General features: G+C 47.5%; 1 protein-coding gene across 6 annotated transcripts in view; it reads left to right on the top strand.

The window, feature by feature from the left end:
* LOC110513475 (vacuolar protein sorting-associated protein 13B) overlaps nucleotides 1-21,539 on the top strand; it is an 818,772-nt gene that overhangs the window by 569,152 nt on the left and 228,081 nt on the right. For all 6 annotated transcript variants that reach the window (XM_036938036.1, XM_036938048.1, XM_036938043.1 and 3 more), the window contains exons 32-33: nucleotides 2,073-2,276; nucleotides 11,781-11,907. In XM_036938036.1, the coding sequence (XP_036793931.1) occupies nucleotides 2,073-2,276; nucleotides 11,781-11,907 (331 nt within the window). The remainder of the gene's footprint in view (nucleotides 1-2,072; nucleotides 2,277-11,780; nucleotides 11,908-21,539) is intronic.

Here is a 21,539-nt window from a genome sequence, read left to right as displayed (position 1 = left end):
CTCTACATCCTGGGAGAGGTAGTCTACATACTGGGAGAGGTTCAGTGGCAGGTAGTCTACATACTGGGAGAGGTAGTCTACATACTGGGAGAGGTACTCTACATCCTGGGAGAGGTAGTCTACATACTGGGAGAGGTTCAGTGGCAGGTAGTCTACATACTGGGAGAGGTAGTCTACATACTGGGAGAGGTAGTCTACATCCTGGGAGAGGTAGTCTACATACTGGGAGAGGTTCAGTGGCAGGTAGTCTACATACTGGGAGAGGTAGTCTACATACTGGGAGAGGTAGTCTACATCCTGGGAGAGGTAGTCTACATACTGGGAGAGGTTCAGTGGCAGGTAGTCTACATACTGGGAGAGGTAGTCTACATCCTGGGAGAGGTAGTCTACATACTGGGAGAGGTTCAGTGGCAGGTAGTCTACATACTGGGAGAGGTAGTCTACATCCTGGGAGAGGTAGTCTACATACTGGGAGAGGTTCAGTGATAGGTAGTCTACATACTGGGAGAAGTAGTCTACATACTGGGAGAAGTAGTCTACATCCTGGGAGAGGTAGTCTACATACTGGGAGAGGTTCAGTGGCAGGTAGTCTACATACTGGGAGAGGTAGTCTACATCCTGGGAGAGGTAGTCTACATCCTGGGAGAGGTTCAGTGGGAGGTAGTCTACATACTGGGAGAGGTAGTCTACATCCTGGGAGAGGTTCAGTGACAGGTAGTCTACATACTGGGAGAGGTTCAGTGGCAGGTAGTCTACATCCTGGGAGAGGTTCAGTGACAGGTAGTCTACATACTGGGAGAGGTTCAGTGGCAGGTAGTCTACATACTGGGAGAGGTACTCTACATCCTGGGAGAGGTAGTCTACATACTGGGAGAGGTTCAGTGGCAGGTAGTCTACATACTGGGAGAGGTAGTCTACATACTGGGAGAGGTACTCTACATCCTGGGAGAGGTAGTCTACATACTGGGAGAGGTTCAGTGGCAGGTAGTCTACATACTGGGAGAGGTAGTCTACATACTGGGAGAGGTAGTCTACATCCTGGGAGAGGTAGTCTACATACTGGGAGAGGTTCAGTGGCAGGTAGTCTACATACTGGGAGAGGTAGTCTACATACTGGGAGAGGTAGTCTACATCCTGGGAGAGGTAGTCTACATACTGGGAGAGGTTCAGTGGCAGGTAGTCTACATACTGGGAGAGGTAGTCTACATCCTGGGAGAGGTAGTCTACATACTGGGAGAGGTTCAGTGGCAGGTAGTCTACATACTGGGAGAGGTAGTCTACATCCTGGGAGAGGTAGTCTACATACTGGGAGAGGTTCAGTGATAGGTAGTCTACATACTGGGAGAAGTAGTCTACATACTGGGAGAAGTAGTCTACATCCTGGGAGAGGTAGTCTACATACTGGGAGAGGTTCAGTGGCAGGTAGTCTACATACTGGGAGAGGTAGTCTACATCCTGGGAGAGGTAGTCTACATACTGGGAGAGGTTCAGTGGCAGGTAGTCTACACACTGGGAGAGGTTCAGTGAGAGGTAGTCTACATCATGGGAGAGGTTCAGTGAGAGGTAGTCTACACACTGGGAGATGTTCAGTCAGAGGTAGTCTACACACTGGGAGAGGTTCAGTGAGAGGTAGTCTACTGCCCACCCAGGGTAGACTCTGACTGGTCTGGTCACATCACATTATAAACCAACCACAGCTCTGCAGGCTCAGTGGTTCGGTCAGCTGACACTGTGTCGTCTTGCCTCTATTGACTGTGACTGTTGGTTAGTGTGCAGGTAGCGAGCTGAAACAACCGCAGGTAGCCATGGTAACAGCTACGTTATGCAACAAATGAGTCTCTCTGTGTTCAGAAGTGGTGTCATCATAGGTCAGGGAACTGACTGATTCCCATGCACTATAACAAACCCGAATGAGCCCCAGGGGGTGATGGGTAATGCTGATCACATGACAGAGGTGGTACCTATGATGTCAGAGGTCTGGCCGGTCTGCGTTCCGGTCTGTTTCAGGTGATGTTATTGGGGCTGTTTAACCTCATAACGTCTCTCTCCCTCACCCTGTTTTCCTCCCCCAGGCGAGCGTTGAACCTGGGCATCCTGCGCGACCCGGGGTCAGAGGTGGAGGACCGTCAGTACCAGCTGGATCTGCAGTCCATCAACATCGGTACCGCCCAATGGGAGCAGCTCAAACCAGAGAAGGAGGGGTCTAAGGGGGGCGTGTCCACCGAGACAGAGAGGAACTCACAGAATCCTGCCCTGGAATGGAACATGGCCAGCAGGTAAACAACCAATCACGGCAGACTACTGGGTATAACTAACCAATCAGGGCAGACTACTGGGTATAACTAACCAATCAGGACAGACTACTGGGTATAACTAACCAATCAGGACAGACTACTGGGTATAACTAACCAATCAGGACACACTAATGGGTACTACAATACAATAAGGACACACTAGTGGGTACAACTAACCAATCAGGACACACTACTGGGTACAACTAACCAATCAGGACAGACTACTGGGTACAACTATCCAATAAGGACACACTACTGGGTATAACTACCCAATCAGTACAGACTACTGGGTACAACTATCCAATCAGGACAGACTACTGGGTACAACGATCCAATAAGGACACACTACTGGGTACAACTAACCAATCAGGACAGACTACTGGGTATAACTACCCAATCAGTACAGACTACTGGGTACAACTATCCAATCAGGACAGACTACTGGGTACAACTATCCAATAAGGAAGTACCTAACCACATCTTAGTACCAAGGTGGCCAATCATATCGGCACCAGGCCAGTGTGGGTGCAGGGTGCAGGGTTTTGTCCCAGCCAAGCAGAAACACATCTGATTCTACCAATCAGTAAATCTCTGAATCCGAGTGTTGTAACTAGTAGGTAACAGGATGTGTTACGACTTGGTTGGCTGATCGCATCACATCCTGTCAGATGTTCAGCTGGTAGAGGGAGGTGCTCTGTGTGATCAAATGGTGAGGTTCAACAAGGCTCAGTGACCGACTGTGAGTCCCAAATAGGGCTCTGGTCTAATGTAGTGCACTACTAGGCCCATAGGGCTCTGGTCAGATGTAGTGCACTACTGGGCCCATAGGGCTCTGGTCTAATGTAGTGCACTACTGGGTCCATAGGGCTCTGGTCTAATGTAGTGCACTACTGGGCCCATAGGGCTCTGGTCTAATGTAGTGCACTACTGGGCCCATAGGGCTCTGGTCTAATGTAGTGCACTACTGGGTCCATAGGGCTCTGGTCTAATGTAGTGCACTACTGGGTCCATAGGGCTCTGGTCTAATGTAGTGCACTACTGGGTCCATAGGGCTCTGGTCTAATGTAGTGCACTACATAGGGTATAGGGTACTATTTGGGCCACTCATCTGCTTGGTTCCCTCCGGTTCGTGCAGCTTTCCCGTACAGACTCATAATTACAAAGCCCGTCATGTTTCATAGAGAACCGGGAGCTAAAACAAGCAGACGTTTTACGGCCTGTTTGACTTGGCTGGTTTTTTCAGCTGTGTGTTTTCAGAAGGACCCAGAATCCCCGGCGTCGCTGAAAGGCATTCCTGATGAGTTCCCTGTCAGATAGAAATACATTAGAATAGAGCAGCATGCCGCGTAACCATGGAGACGCACTGTCTCACACACACACACACACACACACACACACACACACACACACACACACACACACACACACACACTGAGAGACACACTGAGAGAGGCACAGTCACACACACACACACACTGAGAGAGGCACAGTCACACACACACACACTGAGAGAGACACACACTGAGAGACACATAGTCACACACACACACACACACACACACACACACACACACACACACACACACACACTGAGAGACACACACACTGAAAGACACACACACACTCAGACACACACTGAAAGACACACACACACTGAGAGACACACACACACTGAAAGACACACACACACTAAGAGAGACACACACACACTAAGAGAGACACACACTGAAAGACACACACACACACTGAGAGACACACACACTGAAAGAGACACACACACACTGAGAGAGACACACACACACTGAGACGAGACACACACACACTGAGAGAGACACACACACACTAAGAGAGACACACACACACTGAAAGAGACACACACACACTGAGAGACACACACACTGAAAGACACACACACACTGAGACACACACTGAAAGACACACACACACTGAGAGACACACACACACTGAAAGACACACACACACTAAGAGAGACACACACACACTGAAAGACACACACACACACTAAGAGAGAGACACACACTGAGAGAGACACACACACTGAGAGAGACACACACACACTGAGAGAGACACACACACACTAAGAGAGACACACACACACTGAGAGAGACACACACACACTGAGAGAGACACACACACACTGAAAGACACACACACACACTAAGAGAGAGAGACACACACTGAGAGAGACACACACACTGAGAGAGACACACACACACTGAGAGAGACACACACACACTAAGAGAGACACACACACACTGAGAGAGACACACACACACTGAGAGAGACACACACACACTGAGAGACACACACACACAGTGCTTCAGTGTGTAGGACTCCTCTTTTTGCCAATAGAGTTGAGGTCAGAGCTGAGCCCAGCCAATAGAGTTGAGGTCAGAGCTGAGCCCAGCCAATAGAGTTGGTGTCAGAGCTGAGCCCAGCCAATAGAGTTGGTGTCAGAGCTGAGCCCAGCCAATAGAGTTGGTGTCAGAGCTGAGCCCAGCCAATAGAGTTGGTGTCAGAGCTGAGCCCAGCCAATAGAGTTGGTGTCAGAGCTGAGCCCAGCCAATAGAGTTGAGGTCAGAGCTGAGCCCAGCCAATAGAGTTGAGGTCAGAGCTGAGCCCAGCCAATATAGTTGAGGTCAGAGCTGAGCCCAGCCAATAGAGTTGGGGAACACTCCATCACTCAGACATCATTTACAGATAACCAGGGAACACTCCATCACTCAGACATCATTTACGGATAACCAGGGAACACTCCATCAATCAGACATCATTTACAGATAACCAGGGGAACACTCCATCACTCAGACATCATTAACAGATAACCAGAGAACACTCCATCACTCAGACATCATTAACAGATAACCAGGGGAACACTCCATCACTCAGACATCATTTACAGATAACCAGGGAACACTCCATCACTCAGACATCATTTACAGATAACCAGGGGAACACTCCATCACTCAGACATCATTAACAGATAACCAGGGAACACTCCATCACTCAGACATCATTTACAGATAACCAGGGAACACTCCATCACTCAGACATAATTTACAGATAACCAGGGAACACTCCATCACTCAGACATCATTTACAGATAACCAGGGAACACTCCATCACTCAGACATCATTTACAGTTAACCAGGGAACACTAGTGATGTTCTCTGTTTAGTGAGTCCACCAGATCAGAACCAGTAGGGATGACCAGGGATGTTCTCTGTTTAGTGAGTCCTCCAGATCAGAGGCAGTAGGGATGACCAGGGACGTTCTCTGTTTAGTGAGTCCTCCAGATCAGAGGCAGTAGGGACGACCAGGGACGTTCTCTGTTTAGTGAGTCCACCAGATCAGAGGCAGTAGGGATGACCAGGGATGTTCTCTGTTTAGTGAGTCCTCCAGATCAGAGGCAGTAGAGGTGACCAGGGATGTTCTCTGTTTAGTGAGTCCTCCAGATCAGAGGCAGTAGAGTATGACCAGGGATGTTCTCTGTTTAGTGAGTCCTCCAGATCAGAGGCTAGTAGGGATGACCAGGGATGTTCTCTGTTTAGTGAGTCCTCCAGATCAGAGGCAGTAGGGATGACCAGGGACGTTCTCTGTTTAGTGAGTCCACCAGATCAGAGGCAGTAGGGATGACCAGGGATGTTCTCTGTTTAGTGAGTCCTCCAGATCAGAGGCAGTAGAGATGACCAGGGATGTTCTCTGTTTAGTGAGTCCTCCAGATCAGAGGCAGTAGAGATGACCAGGGATGTTCTCTGTTTAGTGAGTCCTCCAGATCAGAGGCAGTAGAGTATGACCAGGGATGTTCTCTGTTTAGTGAGTCCTCCAGATCAGAGGCAGTAGTGATGACCAGGGATGTTCTCTGTTTAGTGAGTCCTCCAGATCAGAGGCAGTAGGGATGACCAGGGATGTTCTCTGTTTAGTGAGTCCTCCAGATCAGAGACAGTAGGGATGACCAGGGATGTTCTGTGTTTAGTGAGTCCTCCAGATCAGAGGCAGTAGGGATGACCAGGGATGTTCTCTGTTTAGTGAGTCCTCCAGATCAGAGGCAGTAGGGATGACCAGGGATGTTCTCTGTTTAGTGAGTCCTCCAGATCAGAGGCAGTAGAGATGACCAGGGATGTTCTCTGTTTAGTGAGTCCTCCAGATCAGAGGCAGTAGAGTATGACCAGGGATGTTCTCTGTTTAGTGAGTCCTCCAGATCAGAGGCAGTAGGGATGGACCAGGGATGTTCTCTGTTTAGTGAGTCCTCCAGATCAGAGACAGTAGGGATGACCAGGGATGTTCTGTGTTTAGTGAGTCCTCCAGATCAGAGGCAGTAGGGATGACCAGGGATGTTCTCTGTTTAGTGAGTCCTCCAGATCAGAGGCAGTAGGGATGACCAGGGATGTTCTCTGTTTAGTGAGTCCTCCAGATCAGAGGCAGTAGGGATGACCAGGGACGTTCTCTGTTTAGTGAGTCCTCCAGATCAGAGGCAGTAGGGATGACCAGGGACGTTCTCTGTTTAGTGAGTCCTCCAGATCAGAGGCAGTAGGGATGACCAGGAATGTTCTCTGTTTAGTGAGTCCTCCAGATCAGAGGCAGTAGGGATGACCAGGGATGTTCTCTGTTTAGTGAGTCCTCCAGATCAGAGGCAGTAGGGATGACCAGGGATGTTCTCTGTTTAGTGAGTCCTCCAGATCAGAGGCAGTAGGGATGACCAGGGATGTTCTCTGTTTAGTGAGTCCTCCAGATCAGAGGCAGTAGGGATGACCAGGGATGTTCTCTGTTTAGTGAGTCCTCCAGATCAGAGGCAGTAGGGATGACCAGGGATGTTCTCTGTTTAGTGAGTCCTCCAGATCAGAGGCAGTAGGGATGACCTCTTGATAAGTGTGTGAATTAGACCATTTTCCTGTCCTGCTAAACATTCTAAATGTAATGAGTACTTTTGGGTTTCAGGGAAAATGAAAGGAGTAAAAAATACTTTATTTTCTTTAAGAATGTAGTGAAGTAAAAGTAAAAGCTGTCAAAAATAGTAAAGTTCAGAAACCCCAAAACACATCTTCAGTAGTACTTTATAGTGTTTTATATTTAAGTACTTTATACCACTGCAGATGTACTGTACACAGTATCTTCCCTGGGACTCTGAGGCCTAGTTGGTAAACTGAGCCGTTTCTCTCTCTCTCTCTCTCTCTCTCTCTCTCTCTCTCTCTCTCTCTCTCTCTCTCTCTCACTCTCTCTCTCTGTCTCACTCTCTCTCTCTGTCTCTCTCTCTCTCTCTCTCCTTCTGCTCTCTCTCTCTCTGTCTCTCCTTCTGCTCTCTCTCTCTCTGTCTCTCTCTCTCTCTCTCTCCCTCTGCTCTCTCAAATTCAAATTCAAATTCAAGCTGCTTTATTGGCATGAAAAACATTGTGTCAATATTGCCAAAGCAACAATGTATACAATATACATTGTAACAAAATCATAAATGATAGCAAATAATAATATAAAATGGTAGTAAATAATAATACAAAAATAAATACAATAAAATGGTAACAGTCTACAGTAAACATTAATAATTATAGTAATAACAATAATAGTAATAATAAGTAAATTACTGTTTACTATGCAGATGTTATTATTCAGTGTCCCTCAGGCTATGGCAGGAAAATACATATTTGGCTGCAAGAGGAGCCATTGCTCCTTCGCCCATGAGTATTCTTAGTTTTTCCTCTGGGTTCAATTTGTAAAAATGTGGAATATATGTAGTAATTTCTGTGAATAATGAATCTCTTTGTGAGGAATATTTATCACAGTAAAGGAGAAAGTGCATCTCTGTCTCTACCTCCCCTGTCATGCAGTGACCACATACACGCTCCTCTTTGGGTAGCCATGTCTTTTTATGTCTGCCGGTTTCTATTGCCAATCGGTGGTCACTCAGCCTGTACTTGGTAAGGATCTGTCTCTGCTTCGTATCTCTGACAGAGTAGAGATAATCAGCCAATTCATATTCTCTGTTTAGGGTCAGATAGCAATTTAGTCGGCTTTGGGATTTTGTTTCGTTTTTCCAGTATTGTAAGTATGATTCCTTTGATTGGTTCATGATTTTGTTTATTGGAATTCTTTCTTTTGAAGCAGTGCTGGTGTCAGCTTGATTGGTGAGGTCCAACACCAGCTCTCTCTCTCTCTCTCTCTCTCTCTCTCTCTCTCTCTCCCTCTGCTCTCCCTCTGCTCTCTCTCTCTCTCTTCCTCTCTCTCTCTTCCTCTCTCTCTCTCTCCCTCTGTCTCTCTCTCCCTCTGCTCTCTTTCTGTCTCTCTGTCTCTCTCTGTCTCTCTGTCTCTCTGTCTCTCACTCTCTCGCTCTCTGCTCTCTGTCTCTCTCTCTCTCGCTATCTGCTCTCTCTGTCTCTCTGCTCTCTCTCTCTCTCTCTCTGCTCTCTCTCTCTCTCTCTCTCTCCTCTCTCTGCTCTCTCTCTCTCTCTGCTCTCTCTCTCTCTCTCTCTCTGCTCTCTCTCCCTCTCTCTCTCTCTCTGTGGTGAGGGATGGCACCTGTCCCATGCAACGGGACACTCACTGTTTCACTGTAACTCTGAAGGAGATTACCCAGAACCTCTTAGGACCCTCTCTCTCTGTCTCCCAGATCATTCCACCTCCTCGGGAAATCAGCCCACTCAAAGTAACTCTCAGAGAAACAGTGATCTGGCCTGCCTCCCCCCGAGGATACTGGTAACACACACAGTGAATGTCAGAACAGTACCGTAGGGCCACCTAGGAATCGTTCTGCTGTAATCCTCCTGGCTCTGTAGCAGTATCGGAGGCTACGCAGTTTGGTTGTTTTAATAGAGGCAACAGATGTGGTAATTAACACCGTCTTCTACCGATCGCTTGTATATATTAGTTTTTTGCTGCTAACAAATGTTTCCCACAAATATAGAGCTTGATTGTTGGAATGAACATAGAGGTAAAGGTTTTTGTCGTTTTAAATTATCTTAAGTTGAGGTCTTTTTGTGTTTCTTATTAATAGAGGCTTGTCAAAAATAACGTCTCCCTCCGCTTCTAACACACCCCCCGTCTCGCTTCCAGCTACGCTGTGTTGGAGCTGAAGTAGGAACTGCCCAGGTACAGACATGTTACACAGGTTGGACCCTGTGGAGTGTGTGGTATTGTAGAGGACATATTCCACAGGTTGGACCCTGTGGAGTGTGTGGTATTGTAGAGATTAGTTACAGACATATTCCTCAGGTTGGACCCTGTGGAGTGTGTGGTATTGTAGAGGTTAGTTACAGACATAATCCACAGGTTGGACCCTGTGGAGTGTGTGGTATTGTAGAGGTTAGTTACAGACATAATCCACAGGTTGGACCCTGTGGAGTGTGTGGTATTGTAGAGGACATAATCCACAGGTTGGACCCTGTGGAGTGTGTGGTATTGTAGAGATTAGTTACAGACATATTCCACAGGTTGGACCCTGTGGAGTGTGTGGTATTGTAGAGGACATATTCCACAGGTTGGACCCTGTGGAGTGTGTGGTATTGTAGAGGTTAGTTACAGACATAATCCACAGGTTGGACCCTGTGGAGTGTGTGGTATTGTAGAGGACATATTCCACAGGTTGGACCCTGTGGAGTGTGTGGTATTGTAGAGATTAGTTACAGACATATTCCACAGGTTGGACCCTGTGGAGTGTGTGGTATTGTAGAGGTTAGTTACAGACATATTCCACAGGTTGGACCCTGTGGAGTGTGTGGTATTATAGAGGACATATTCCACAGGTTGGACCCTGTGGAGTGTGTGGTATTGTAGAGATTAGTTACAGACATATTCCACAGGTTGGACCCTGTGGAGTGTGTGGTATTGTAGAGGTTAGTTACAGACATATTCCACAGGTTGGACCCTGTGGAGTGTGTGGTATTGTAGAGGACATATTCCACAGGTTGGACCCTGTGGAGTGTGTGGTACTGTAGAGGTTAGTTACAGACATATTCCACAGGTTGGACCCTGTGGAGTGTGTGGTACTGTAGAGGTTAGTTACAGACATATTCCACAGGTTGGACCCTGTGGAGTGTGTGGTATTGTAGAGGACATATTCCACAGGTTGGACCCTGTGGAGTGTGTGGTATTGTAGAGGACATATTCCACAGGTTGGACCCTGTGGAGTGTGTGGTATTGTAGAGATTAGTTACAGACATATTCCACAGGTTGGACCCTGTGGAGTGTGTGGTATTATAGAGGACATATTCCACAGGTTGGACCCTGTGGAGTGTGTGGTATTGTAGAGGACATATTCCACAGGTTGGACCCTGTGGAGTGTGTGGTATTGTAGAGATTAGTTACAGACATATTCCACAGGTTGGACCCTGTGGAGTGTGTGGTACTGTAGAGGACATATTCCACAGGTTGGACCCTGTGGAGTGTGTGGTATTGTAGAGGTTAGTTACAGACATATTCCACAGGTTGGACCCTGTGGAGTGTGTGGTATTGTAGAGGACATAATCCACAGGTTGGACCCTGTGGAGTGTGTGGTATTGTAGAGGACATATTCCACAGGTTGGACCCTGTGGAGTGTGTGGTATTGTAGAGGTTAGTTACAGACATATTCCACAGGTTGGACCCTGTGGAGTGTGTGGTATTGTAGAGGACATATTACACAGGTTGGAGCCTGTGGAGTGTGTGGTATTGTAGAGGTTAGTTACAGACATAATCCACAGGTTGGACCCTGTGGAGTGTGTGGTATTGTAGAGGTTAGTTACAGACATAATCCACAGGTTGGACCCTGTGGAGTGTGTGGTATTGTAGAGGTTAGTTACAGACATAATCCACAGGTTGGACCCTGTGGAGTGTGTGGTATTGTAGAGGTTAGTTACAGACATATTCCACAGGTTGGACCCTGTGGAGTGTGTGGTATTGTAGAGGTTAGTTACAGACATATTCCACAGGTTGGACCCTGTGGAGTGTGTGGTATTGTAGAGGTTAGTTACAGACATATTCCACAGGTTGGACCCTGTGGAGTGTGTGGTATTGTAGAGGACATAATCCACAGGTTGGACCCTGTGATGTGTGTGTGGTATCCTCACCTCCCCCCTGACGTCTCTCTCTGCCCCCCCCCCCCCCCCCCCCCCCCCCCCCCCCCCCCCCCCCCCCCCCCCCCCCCCCCCCCCCCCCCCCACAGTATCAGGAGACACCAGGAGAGGAGAGCCATCCTCACCCCCATCCTGACCTCTCTCTCTGTTCTCCCCCCCCCCCCCCCCACCCCACCCCCAGTATCAGGAGACACCAGGAGAGGAGAGCCATCCTCACCCCCATCCTGACCTCTCTCTCTGTTCTCCCCCCCCCCCCCCCCCCCCACCCCCAGTATCAGGAGACACCAGGAGAGGAGAGCCATCCTCACCCCCATCCTGACCTCTCTCTCTGTCCCCCCCCCCCACCCCCAGTATCAGGAGACACCAGGAGAGTAGAGCCATCCTCACCCCCATCCTGACCTCTCTCTCTGTTCTCCCCCACCCCCAGTATCAGGAGACACCAGGAGAGGAGAGCCATCCTCACCCCCATCCTGACGGACTTCTCTGTCAGAGTGACAGCAGCACCTGCCATCATATTCAGCAAGCCCAGATCCCCTGACAACAGACAAGTGGAGGTTAGTATGAGGCACCATTAACCCAGAACCTTTACAGTGAGGTTTAAACATGAACCCAGAACCTTTACAGTGAGATTTAAACATGAACCCAGAACCTTTACAGTGAGGTTTAAACATGAACCCAGAACCTTTACAGTGAGGTTTAAACATGAACCCAGAACCTTTACAGTGAGATTTAAACATGAACCCAGAACCTTTACAGTGAGGTATCAACATGAACCCAGAACCTTTACAGTGAGGTTTAAACATGAACCCAGAACCTTTACAGTGAGGTTTAAACATGAACCCAGAACCTTTACAGTGAGGTATCAACATGAACCCAGAACCTTTACAGTGAGGTATCAACATGAACCCAGAACCTTTACAGTGAGGTTTAAACATGAACCCAGAACCTTTACAGTGAGGTTTAAACATGAACCCAGAACCTTTACAGTGAGGTATCAACATGAACCCAGAACCTTTACAGTGAGGTTTAAACATGAACCCAGAACCTTTACAGTGAGATTTAAACATGAACCCAGAACCTTTACAGTGAGGTTTAAACATGAACCCAGAACCTTTACAGTGAGATTTAAACATGAACCCAGAACCTTTACAGTGAGATTTAAACATGAACCCAGAACCTTTACAGTGAGGTTTAAACATGAACCCAGAACCTTTACAGTGAGGTATCAACATCAACCCAGAACCTTTACAGTGAGGTATCAACATGAAGCCAGAACCTTTACAGTGAGGTTTAAACATGAACCCAGAACCTTTACAGTGAGGTATCAACATGAACCCAGAACCTTTACAGTGAGGTTTAAACATGAACCCATAACCTTTACAGTAAGGTTTAAACATGAACCCAGAACCTTTACAGTGAGGTTTAAACATGAACCCAGAACCTTTACAGTGAGGTTTAAACATGAACCCAGAACCTTTACAGTGAGGTATCAACATGAACCCAGAACCTTTACAGTGAGATTTAAACATGAACCCAGAACCTTTACAGTGAGGTTTAAACATGAACCCAGAACCTTTACAGTGAGGTTTAAACATGAACCCAGAACCTTTACAGTGAGATTTAAACATGAACCCAGAACCTTTACAGTGAGGTTTAAACATGAACCCAGAACCTTTACAGTGAGGTATCAACATGAACCCAGAACCTTTACAGTGAGGTTTAAACATGAACCCAGAACCTTTACAGTGAGGTTTAAACATGAACCCAGAACCTTTACAGTGAGGTATCAACATGAACCCATAACCTTTACAGTGAGATTTAAACATGAACCCAGAACCTTTACAGTGAGGTTTAAACATGAACCCAGAACCTTTACAGTGAGGTTTAAACATGAACCCAGAACCTTTACAGTGAGATTTAAACATGAACCCAGAACCTTTACAGTGAGGTTTAAACATGAACCCAGAACCTTTACAGTGAGGTATCAACATGAACCCAGAACCTTTACAGTGAGGTTTAAACATGAACCCAGAACCTTTACAGTGAGGTATCAACATGAACCCAGAACCTTTACAGTGAGATTTAAACATGATCCCAGAACCTTTACAGTGAGGTTTAAACATGAACCCAGAACCTTTACAGTGAGGTATCAACATGAACCCAGAACCTTTACAGTGAGGTATCAACATCAACCCAGAACATTTACAGTGAGGGTTTAACATGAACCCAGAACCTTTAATATGAGGGTTTAACATGAACCCAGAACCTTTACAGTGAGGTTTTAACAATATGAAAAGTGTTTTATTCCTTAAAAACATAGGTGCTGGACAATGACCATTGCAGACATGATGCATGATGGGTGAAAAAAACAACTTGTGTATCACTAATAACTGAATAACAATGAGATGGGTACCTGTAGTAGTTCCAGAACATAATAAATATTTACACAACGACCAAGGAAGTGAAGACAAATCAAATGACTTCAAATTAATGGAAGAAACGGTCTGATATCAACCTCTTGGTTCAGACCTCTAGGAGACACAGTGGACTAACGGTCTGATATCAACCTCCTGGTTCAGACCTCTAGGGGACACAGTGGACTAACGGTCTGATATCAACCTCCTGGTTCAGACCTCTAGGAGACACAGTGGACTAACGATCTGATATCAAACTCCTGGTTCAGACCTCTAGCAGACACAGTGGACTAACGATCTGATATCAACCTCCTGGTTCAGACCTCTAGGAGACACAGTGGACTAACGATCTGATATCAACCTCTTGGTTCAGACCTCTAGGAGACACAGTGGACTAACGGTCTGATATCAACCTCCTGGTTCAGACCTCTAGGAGACACAGTGGACTAACGGTCTGATATCAACCTCCTGGTTCAGACCTCTAGGAGACACAGTGGACTAACGGTCTGATATCAAACTCCTGGTTCAGACCTCTAGGAGACACAGTGGACTAACGGTCTGATATCAACCTCCTGGTTCAGACCTCTAGGAGACACAGTGGACTAACGATCTGATATCAAACTCTTGGTTCAGACCTCTAGGAGACACAGTGGACTAACGATCTGATATCAAACTCTTGGTTCAGACCTCTAGGAGACACAGTGGACTAACGGTCTGATATCAACCTCTTGGTTCAGACCTTTAGGAGACACGGTGGACTAACGGTCTGATATCAAACTCCTGGTTCAGACCTCTAGGAGACACAGTGGACTAACGGTCTGATATCAAACTCCTGGTTCAGACCTCTAGGAGACACAGTGGACTAACGGTCTGATATCAAACTCCTGGTTCAGACCTCTAGGAGACACAGTGGACTAACGGTCTGATATCAACCTCCTGGTTCAGACCTCTAGGAGACACAGTGGACTAACGGTCTGATATCAAACTCCTGGTTCAGACCTCTAGGAGACACAGTGGACTAACGGTCTGATATCAACCTCCTGGTTCAGACCTCTAGGAGACACAGTGGACTAACGGTCTGATATCAACCTCCTGGTTCAGACCTCTAGGAGACACAGTGGACTAACGGTCTGATATCAAACTCCTGGTTCAGACCTCTAGGAGACACAGTGGACTAACGGTCTGATATCAACCTCCTGGTTCAGACCTCTAGGAGACACAGTGGACTAACGATCTGATATCAAACTCTTGGTTCAGACCTCTAGGAGACACAGTGGACTAACGATCTGATATCAAACTCTTGGTTCAGACCTCTAGGAGACACAGTGGACTAACGGTCTGATATCAACCTCTTGGTTCAGACCTTTAGGAGACACGGTGGACTAACGGTCTGATATCAAACTCCTGGTTCAGACCTCTAGGAGACACAGTGGACTAACGGTCTGATATCAAACTCCTGGTTCAGACCTCTAGGAGACACAGTGGACTAACGGTCTGATATCAACCTCTTGGTTCAGACCTCTAGGAGACACAGTGGACTAACGGTCTGATATCAACCTCTTGGTTCAGACCTCTAGGAGACACAGTGGACTAACGGTCTGATATCAAACTCCTGGTTCAGACCTCTAGGAGACACAGTGGACTAACGGTCTGATATCAAACTCCTGGTTCAGACCTCTAGGAGACACAGTGTACTAACGGTCTGATATCAAACTCCTGGTTCAGACCTCTAGGAGACACAGTGGACTAACGGTCTGATATCAACCTCCTGGTTCAGACCTCTAGGAGACACAGTGGACTAACGGTCTGATATCAAACTCCTGGTTCAGACCTCTAGGAGACACAGTGGACTAACGGTCTGATATCAAACTCCTGGTTCAGACCTCAAGGAGACACAGTGGACTAACGGTCTGATATCAACCTCCTGGTTCAGACCTCTAGGAGACACAGTGGACTAACGGTCTGATATCAAACTCCTGGTTCAGACCTCTAGGAGACACAGTGGACTAACGGTCTGATATCAAACTCCTGGTTCAGACCTCTAGGAGACACAGTGGACTAACGGTCTGATATCAAACTCCTGGTTCAGACCTCTAGGAGACACAGTGGACTAACGGTCTGATATTAAACTCCTGGTTCAGACCTCTAGGAGACACAGTGGACTAACGGTCTGATATCAAACTCCTGGTTCAGACCTCTAGGAGACACAGTGGACTAACGGTCTGATATCAAACTCCTGGTTCAGACCTCTAGGAGACACAGTGGACTAACGGTCTGATATCAAACTCCTGGTTCAGACCTCTAGGAGACACAGTGGACTAACGGTCTGATATCAACCTCTTGGTTCAGACCTCTAGGAGACACAGTGGACAAACAGTCTGATATCAAACTCCTGGTTCAGACCTCTAGGAGACACAGTGGATAAACGATCTGATATCAAACTCTTGGTTCAGACCTCTAGGAGACACGATAGATAAACGGTCTGATATCAAACTCCTGGTTCAGACCTCTAGGAGACACAGTGGACTAACGGTCTGATATCAACCTCCTGGTTCAGACCTCTAGGAGACACAGTGGACTAACGGTCTGATATTAAACTCCTGGTTCAGACCTCTAGGAGACACAGTGGACTAACGGTCTGATATCAAACTCTTGGTTCAGACCTCTAGGAGACACAGTGGACTAACGGTCTGATATCAACCTCCTGGTTCAGACCTCTAGGAGACAAAGTGGACTAACGGTCTGATATCAACCTCTTGGTTCAGACCTCTAGGAGACACAGTGGAGTAACGGTCTGATATCAACCTCTTGGTTCAGACCTCTAGGAGACACAGTGGACTAACGTTCTGATATCAACCTCCTGGTTCAGACTTCTAGGAGACACAGTGGACTAACGGTCTGATATCAACCTCCTGGTTCAGACCTCTAGGAGACACAGTGGACTAACGATCTGATATCAAACTCTTGGTTCAGACCTCTAGGAGTTACAGTGGACTAACGATCTGATATCAAACTCTTGGTTCAGACCTCTAGGAGACACAGTGGACTAACGGTCTGATATCAACCTCTTGGTTCAGACCTTTAGGAGACACGGTGGACTAACGGTCTGATATCAAACTCCTGGTTCAGACCTCTAGGAGACACAGTGGACTAACGGTCTGATATCAAACTCCTGGTTCAGACCTCTAGGAGACACAGTGGACTAACGGTCTGATATCAACCTCTTGGTTCAGACCTCTAGGAGACACAGTGGACTAACGGTCTGATATCAACCTCTTGGTTCAGACCTCTAGGAGACACAGTGGACTAACGGTCTGATATCAAACTCCTGGTTCAGACCTCTAGGAGACACAGTGGACTAACATTCTGATATCAAACTCCTGGTTCAGACCTCTAGGAGACACAGTGGACTAACGGTCTGATATCAAACTCCTGGTTCAGACCTCTAGGAGACACAGTGGACTAACGGTCTGATATCAACCTCCTGGTTCAGACCTCTAGGAGACACAGTGGACTAACGGTCTGATATCAAACTCCTGGTTCAGACCTCTAGGAGACACAGTGGACTAACGGTCTGATATCAAACTCCTGGTTCAGACCTCTAGGAGACACAGTGGACTAACGGTCTGATATCAACCTCTTGGTTCAGACCTCTAGGAGACACAGTGGACTAACGGTCTGATATCAACCTCTTGGTTCAGACCTCTAGGAGACACAGTGGACTAACGGTCTGATATCAAACTCCTGGTTCAGACCTCTAGGAGACACAGTGGACTAACATTCTGATATCAAACTCCTGGTTCAGACCTCTAGGAGACACAGTGGACTAACGGTCTGATATCAAACTCCTGGTTCAGACCTCTAGGAGACACAGTGGACTAACGGTCTGATATCAACCTCCTGGTTCAGACCTCTAGGAGACACAGTGGACTAACGGTCTGATATCAAACTCCTGGTTCAGACCTCTAGGAGACACAGTGGACTAACGGTCTGATATCAAACTCCTGGTTCAGACCTCAAGGAGACACAGTGGACTAACGGTCTGATATCAACCTCCTGGTTCAGACCTCTAGGAGACACAGTGGACTAACGGTCTGATATCAAACTCCTGGTTCAGACCTTTAGGAGACACGGTGGACTAACGGTCTGATATCAAACTCCTGGTTCAGACCTCTAGGAGACACAGTGGACTAACGGTCTGATATCAAACTCCTGGTTCAGACCTCTAGGAGACACAGTGGACTAACGGTCTGATATCAACCTCTTGGTTCAGACCTCTAGGAGACACAGTGGACTAACGGTCTGATATCAAACTCCTGGTTCAGACCTCTAGGAGACACAGTGGACTAACGGTCTGATATCAACCTCCTGGTTCAGACCTCTAGGAGACACAGTGGACTAACGGTCTGATATCAAACTCCTGGTTCAGACCTCAAGGAGACACAGTGGACTAACGGTCTGATATCAACCTCCTGGTTCAGACCTCTAGGAGACACAGTGGACTAACGGTCTGATATCAAACTCCTGGTTCAGACCTCTAGGAGACACAGTGGACTAACGGTCTGATATCAAACTCCTGGTTCAGACCTCTAGGAGACACAGTGGACTAACGGTCTGATATCAAACTCCTGGTTCAGACCTCTAGGAGACACAGTGGACTAACGGTCTGATATTAAACTCCTGGTTCAGACCTCTAGGAGACACAGTGGACTAACGGTCTGATATCAAACTCCTGGTTCAGACCTCTAGGAGACACAGTGGACTAACGGTCTGATATCAAACTCCTGGTTCAGACCTCTAGGAGACACAGTGGACTAACGGTCTGATATCAAACTCCTGGTTCAGACCTCTAGGAGACACAGTGGACTAACGGTCTGATATCAACCTCTTGGTTCAGACCTCTAGGAGACACAGTGGACTAACGGTCTGATATCAACCTCTTGGTTCAGACCTCTAGGAGACACAGTGGACTAACGGTCTGATATCAAACTCCTGGTTCAGACCTCTAGGAGACACAGTGGACAAACAGTCTGATATCAAACTCCTGGTTCAGACCTCTAGGAGACACAGTGGATAAACGATCTGATATCAAACTCTTGGTTCAGACCTCTAGGAGACACGATAGATAAACGGTCTGATATCAAACTCCTGGTTCAGACCTCTAGGAGACACAGTGGACTAACGGTCTGATATCAACCTCCTGGTTCAGACCTCTAGGAGACACAGTGGACTAACGGTCTGATATTAAACTCCTGGTTCAGACCTCTAGGAGACACAGTGGACTAACGGTCTGATATCAAACTCTTGGTTCAGACCTCTAGGAGACACAGTGGACTAACGGTCTGATATCAAACTCTTGGTTCAGACCTTTAGGAGACACGGTGGACTAACGGTCTGATATCAAACTCCTGGTTCAGACCTCTAGGAGACAGAGTGGACTAACGGTCTGATATCAACCTCTTGGTTCAGACCTCTAGGAGACACAGTGGACTAACGGTCTGATATCAACCTCTTGGTTCAGACCTCTAGGAGACACAGTGGACTAACGGTCTGATATCAAACTCCTGGTTCAGACCTCTAGCAGACACAGTGGACTAACGGTCTGATATCAAACTCCTGGTTCAGACCTCTAGGAGACACAGTGGACTAACGGTCTGATATCAACCTCTTGGTTCAGACCTCTAGGAGACACAGTGGACTAACGGTCTGATATCAACCTCTTGGTTCAGACCTCTAGGAGACACAGTGGAGTAACGGTCTGATATCAACCTCTTGGTTCAGACCTCTAGGAGACACAGTGGGCTAACAGTCTGATATCAAACTCCTGGTTCAGACCTCTAGGAGACACAGTGGACTAACGGTCTGATATCAACCTCCTGGTTCAGACCTCTAGGAGACACAGTGGACTAACGGTCTGATATCAACCTCCTGGTTCAGACCTCTAGGAGACACAGTGGACTAACGGTCTGATATCAAACTCCTGGTTCAGACCTCTAGGAGACACAGTGGACTAACGGTCTGATATCAACCTCCTGGTTCAGACCTCTAGGAGACACAGTGGACTAACGGTCTGATATCAAACTCCTGGTTCAGACCTCTAGGAGACACAGTGGACTAACGGTCTGATATCAACCTCCTGGTTCAGACTTCTAGGAGACACAGTGGACTAACGGTCTGATATCAAACTCCTGGTTCAGACCTCTAGGAGACACAGTGGACTAACGGTCTGATATCAAACTCCTGGTTCAGACCTCTAGGAGACACAGTGGACTAACGGTCTGATATCAAACTCCTGGTTCAGACCTCTAGGAGACACGGTGGACTAACGGTCTGATATCAAACTCCTGGTTCAGACCTCTAGGAGACACAGTGGACTAACGGTCTGATATCAAACTCTTGGTTCAGACCTCTAGGAGACACAGTGGACTAACGGTCTGATATCAAACAGTGGACTAACGGTCTGATATCAAACTCCTGGTTCAGACCTCTAGGAGACACAGTGGACAAACGGTCTGATATCAAACTCCTGGTTCAGACCTCTAGGAGACACAGTGGACAAACGGTCTGATATCAAACTCCTGGTTCAGACCTCTAGGAGACACAGTGGACAAACGGTCTGATATCAAACTCCTGGTTCAGACCTCTAGGAGACACAGTGGACTAACGGTCTGATATCAAACTCCTGGTTCAGACCTCTAGGAGACACAGTGGACTAACGGTCTGATATCAAACTCCTGGTTCAGACCTCTAGGAGACACAGTGGACAAACGGTCTGATATCAAACTCCTGGTTCAGACCTCTAGGCGACACAGTGGACAAACCATCTGATATCAAACTCCTGGTTCAGACCTCTAGGAGACACAGTGGACTAACGGTCTGATATCAAACTCCTGGTTCAGACCTCTAGGAGACACAGTGGACTAACGATCTGATATCAACCTCTTGGTTCAGACCTCTAGGAGACACGGTGGACTAACGGTGAATCCAAATCAATTCTCTCCTCAGTTATAGATGATCAGGTTCTCCTCTCAGTTATAGATGATCAGGTTCTCCTCTCAGTTATAGATGATCAGGTTCTCCTCTCAGTTATAGATGATCAGGTTCTCCGCCTCCTAGGAGTCTAAACGTCTTCGATACGTATCTCAAAGAGTTCATGTTTTGACGAGCCTCTGGTCAGGGTCAGGGTCAGGGTCAGAGCCTCTATGAAATGCTCAGCCGCAGGGTTTCTCTGGTCAGGGTCAGGGTCAGAGCCTCTATGAAATGCTCAGCCGCAGGGTTTCTCTGGTCAGGGTCAGGGTCAGAGCCTCTATGAAATGCTCAGCCGCAGGGTTTCTCTGGTCAGGGTCAGGGTTAGGGTCAGAGCCTCTATGAAATGCTCAGCCGCAGGGTTTCTCTGGTCAGGTTCAGGGTCAGAGCCTCTATGAAATGCTCAGCCGCAGGGTGTCTCTGGTCAGGGTTAGGGTCAGGGTTAGGGTCAGGATCAGGGTTTCTCTGGTCAGGGTCAGGGTTTCTCTGGTCAGGGTCAGGGTAAGGGTCAGGGTTTCTCTGGTCAGGGTTAGGGTCAGGGTTTCTCTGGTCAGGGTTAGGGTCAGGGTCAGGGTTTCTCTGGTCAGGGTCAGGGTCAGGGTTTCTCTGGTCAGGGTCAGGGTTTCTCTGGTCAGGGTTAGGGTCAGGGTTTCTCTGGTCAGGGTTAGGGTCAGGGTTAGGGTCAGGGTTTCTCTGGTCAGGGTCAGGGTTAGGGTCAGGGTTTCTCTGGTCAGGGTCAGGGTTTC

Source organism: Oncorhynchus mykiss, chromosome 2, assembly GCF_013265735.2.
Source record: "Oncorhynchus mykiss isolate Arlee chromosome 2, USDA_OmykA_1.1, whole genome shotgun sequence".
In the NCBI taxonomy this organism is placed as follows: Eukaryota; Metazoa; Chordata; class Actinopteri; order Salmoniformes; family Salmonidae; genus Oncorhynchus; species Oncorhynchus mykiss.
This window is presented reverse-complemented; position numbering and strand designations above follow the sequence as displayed.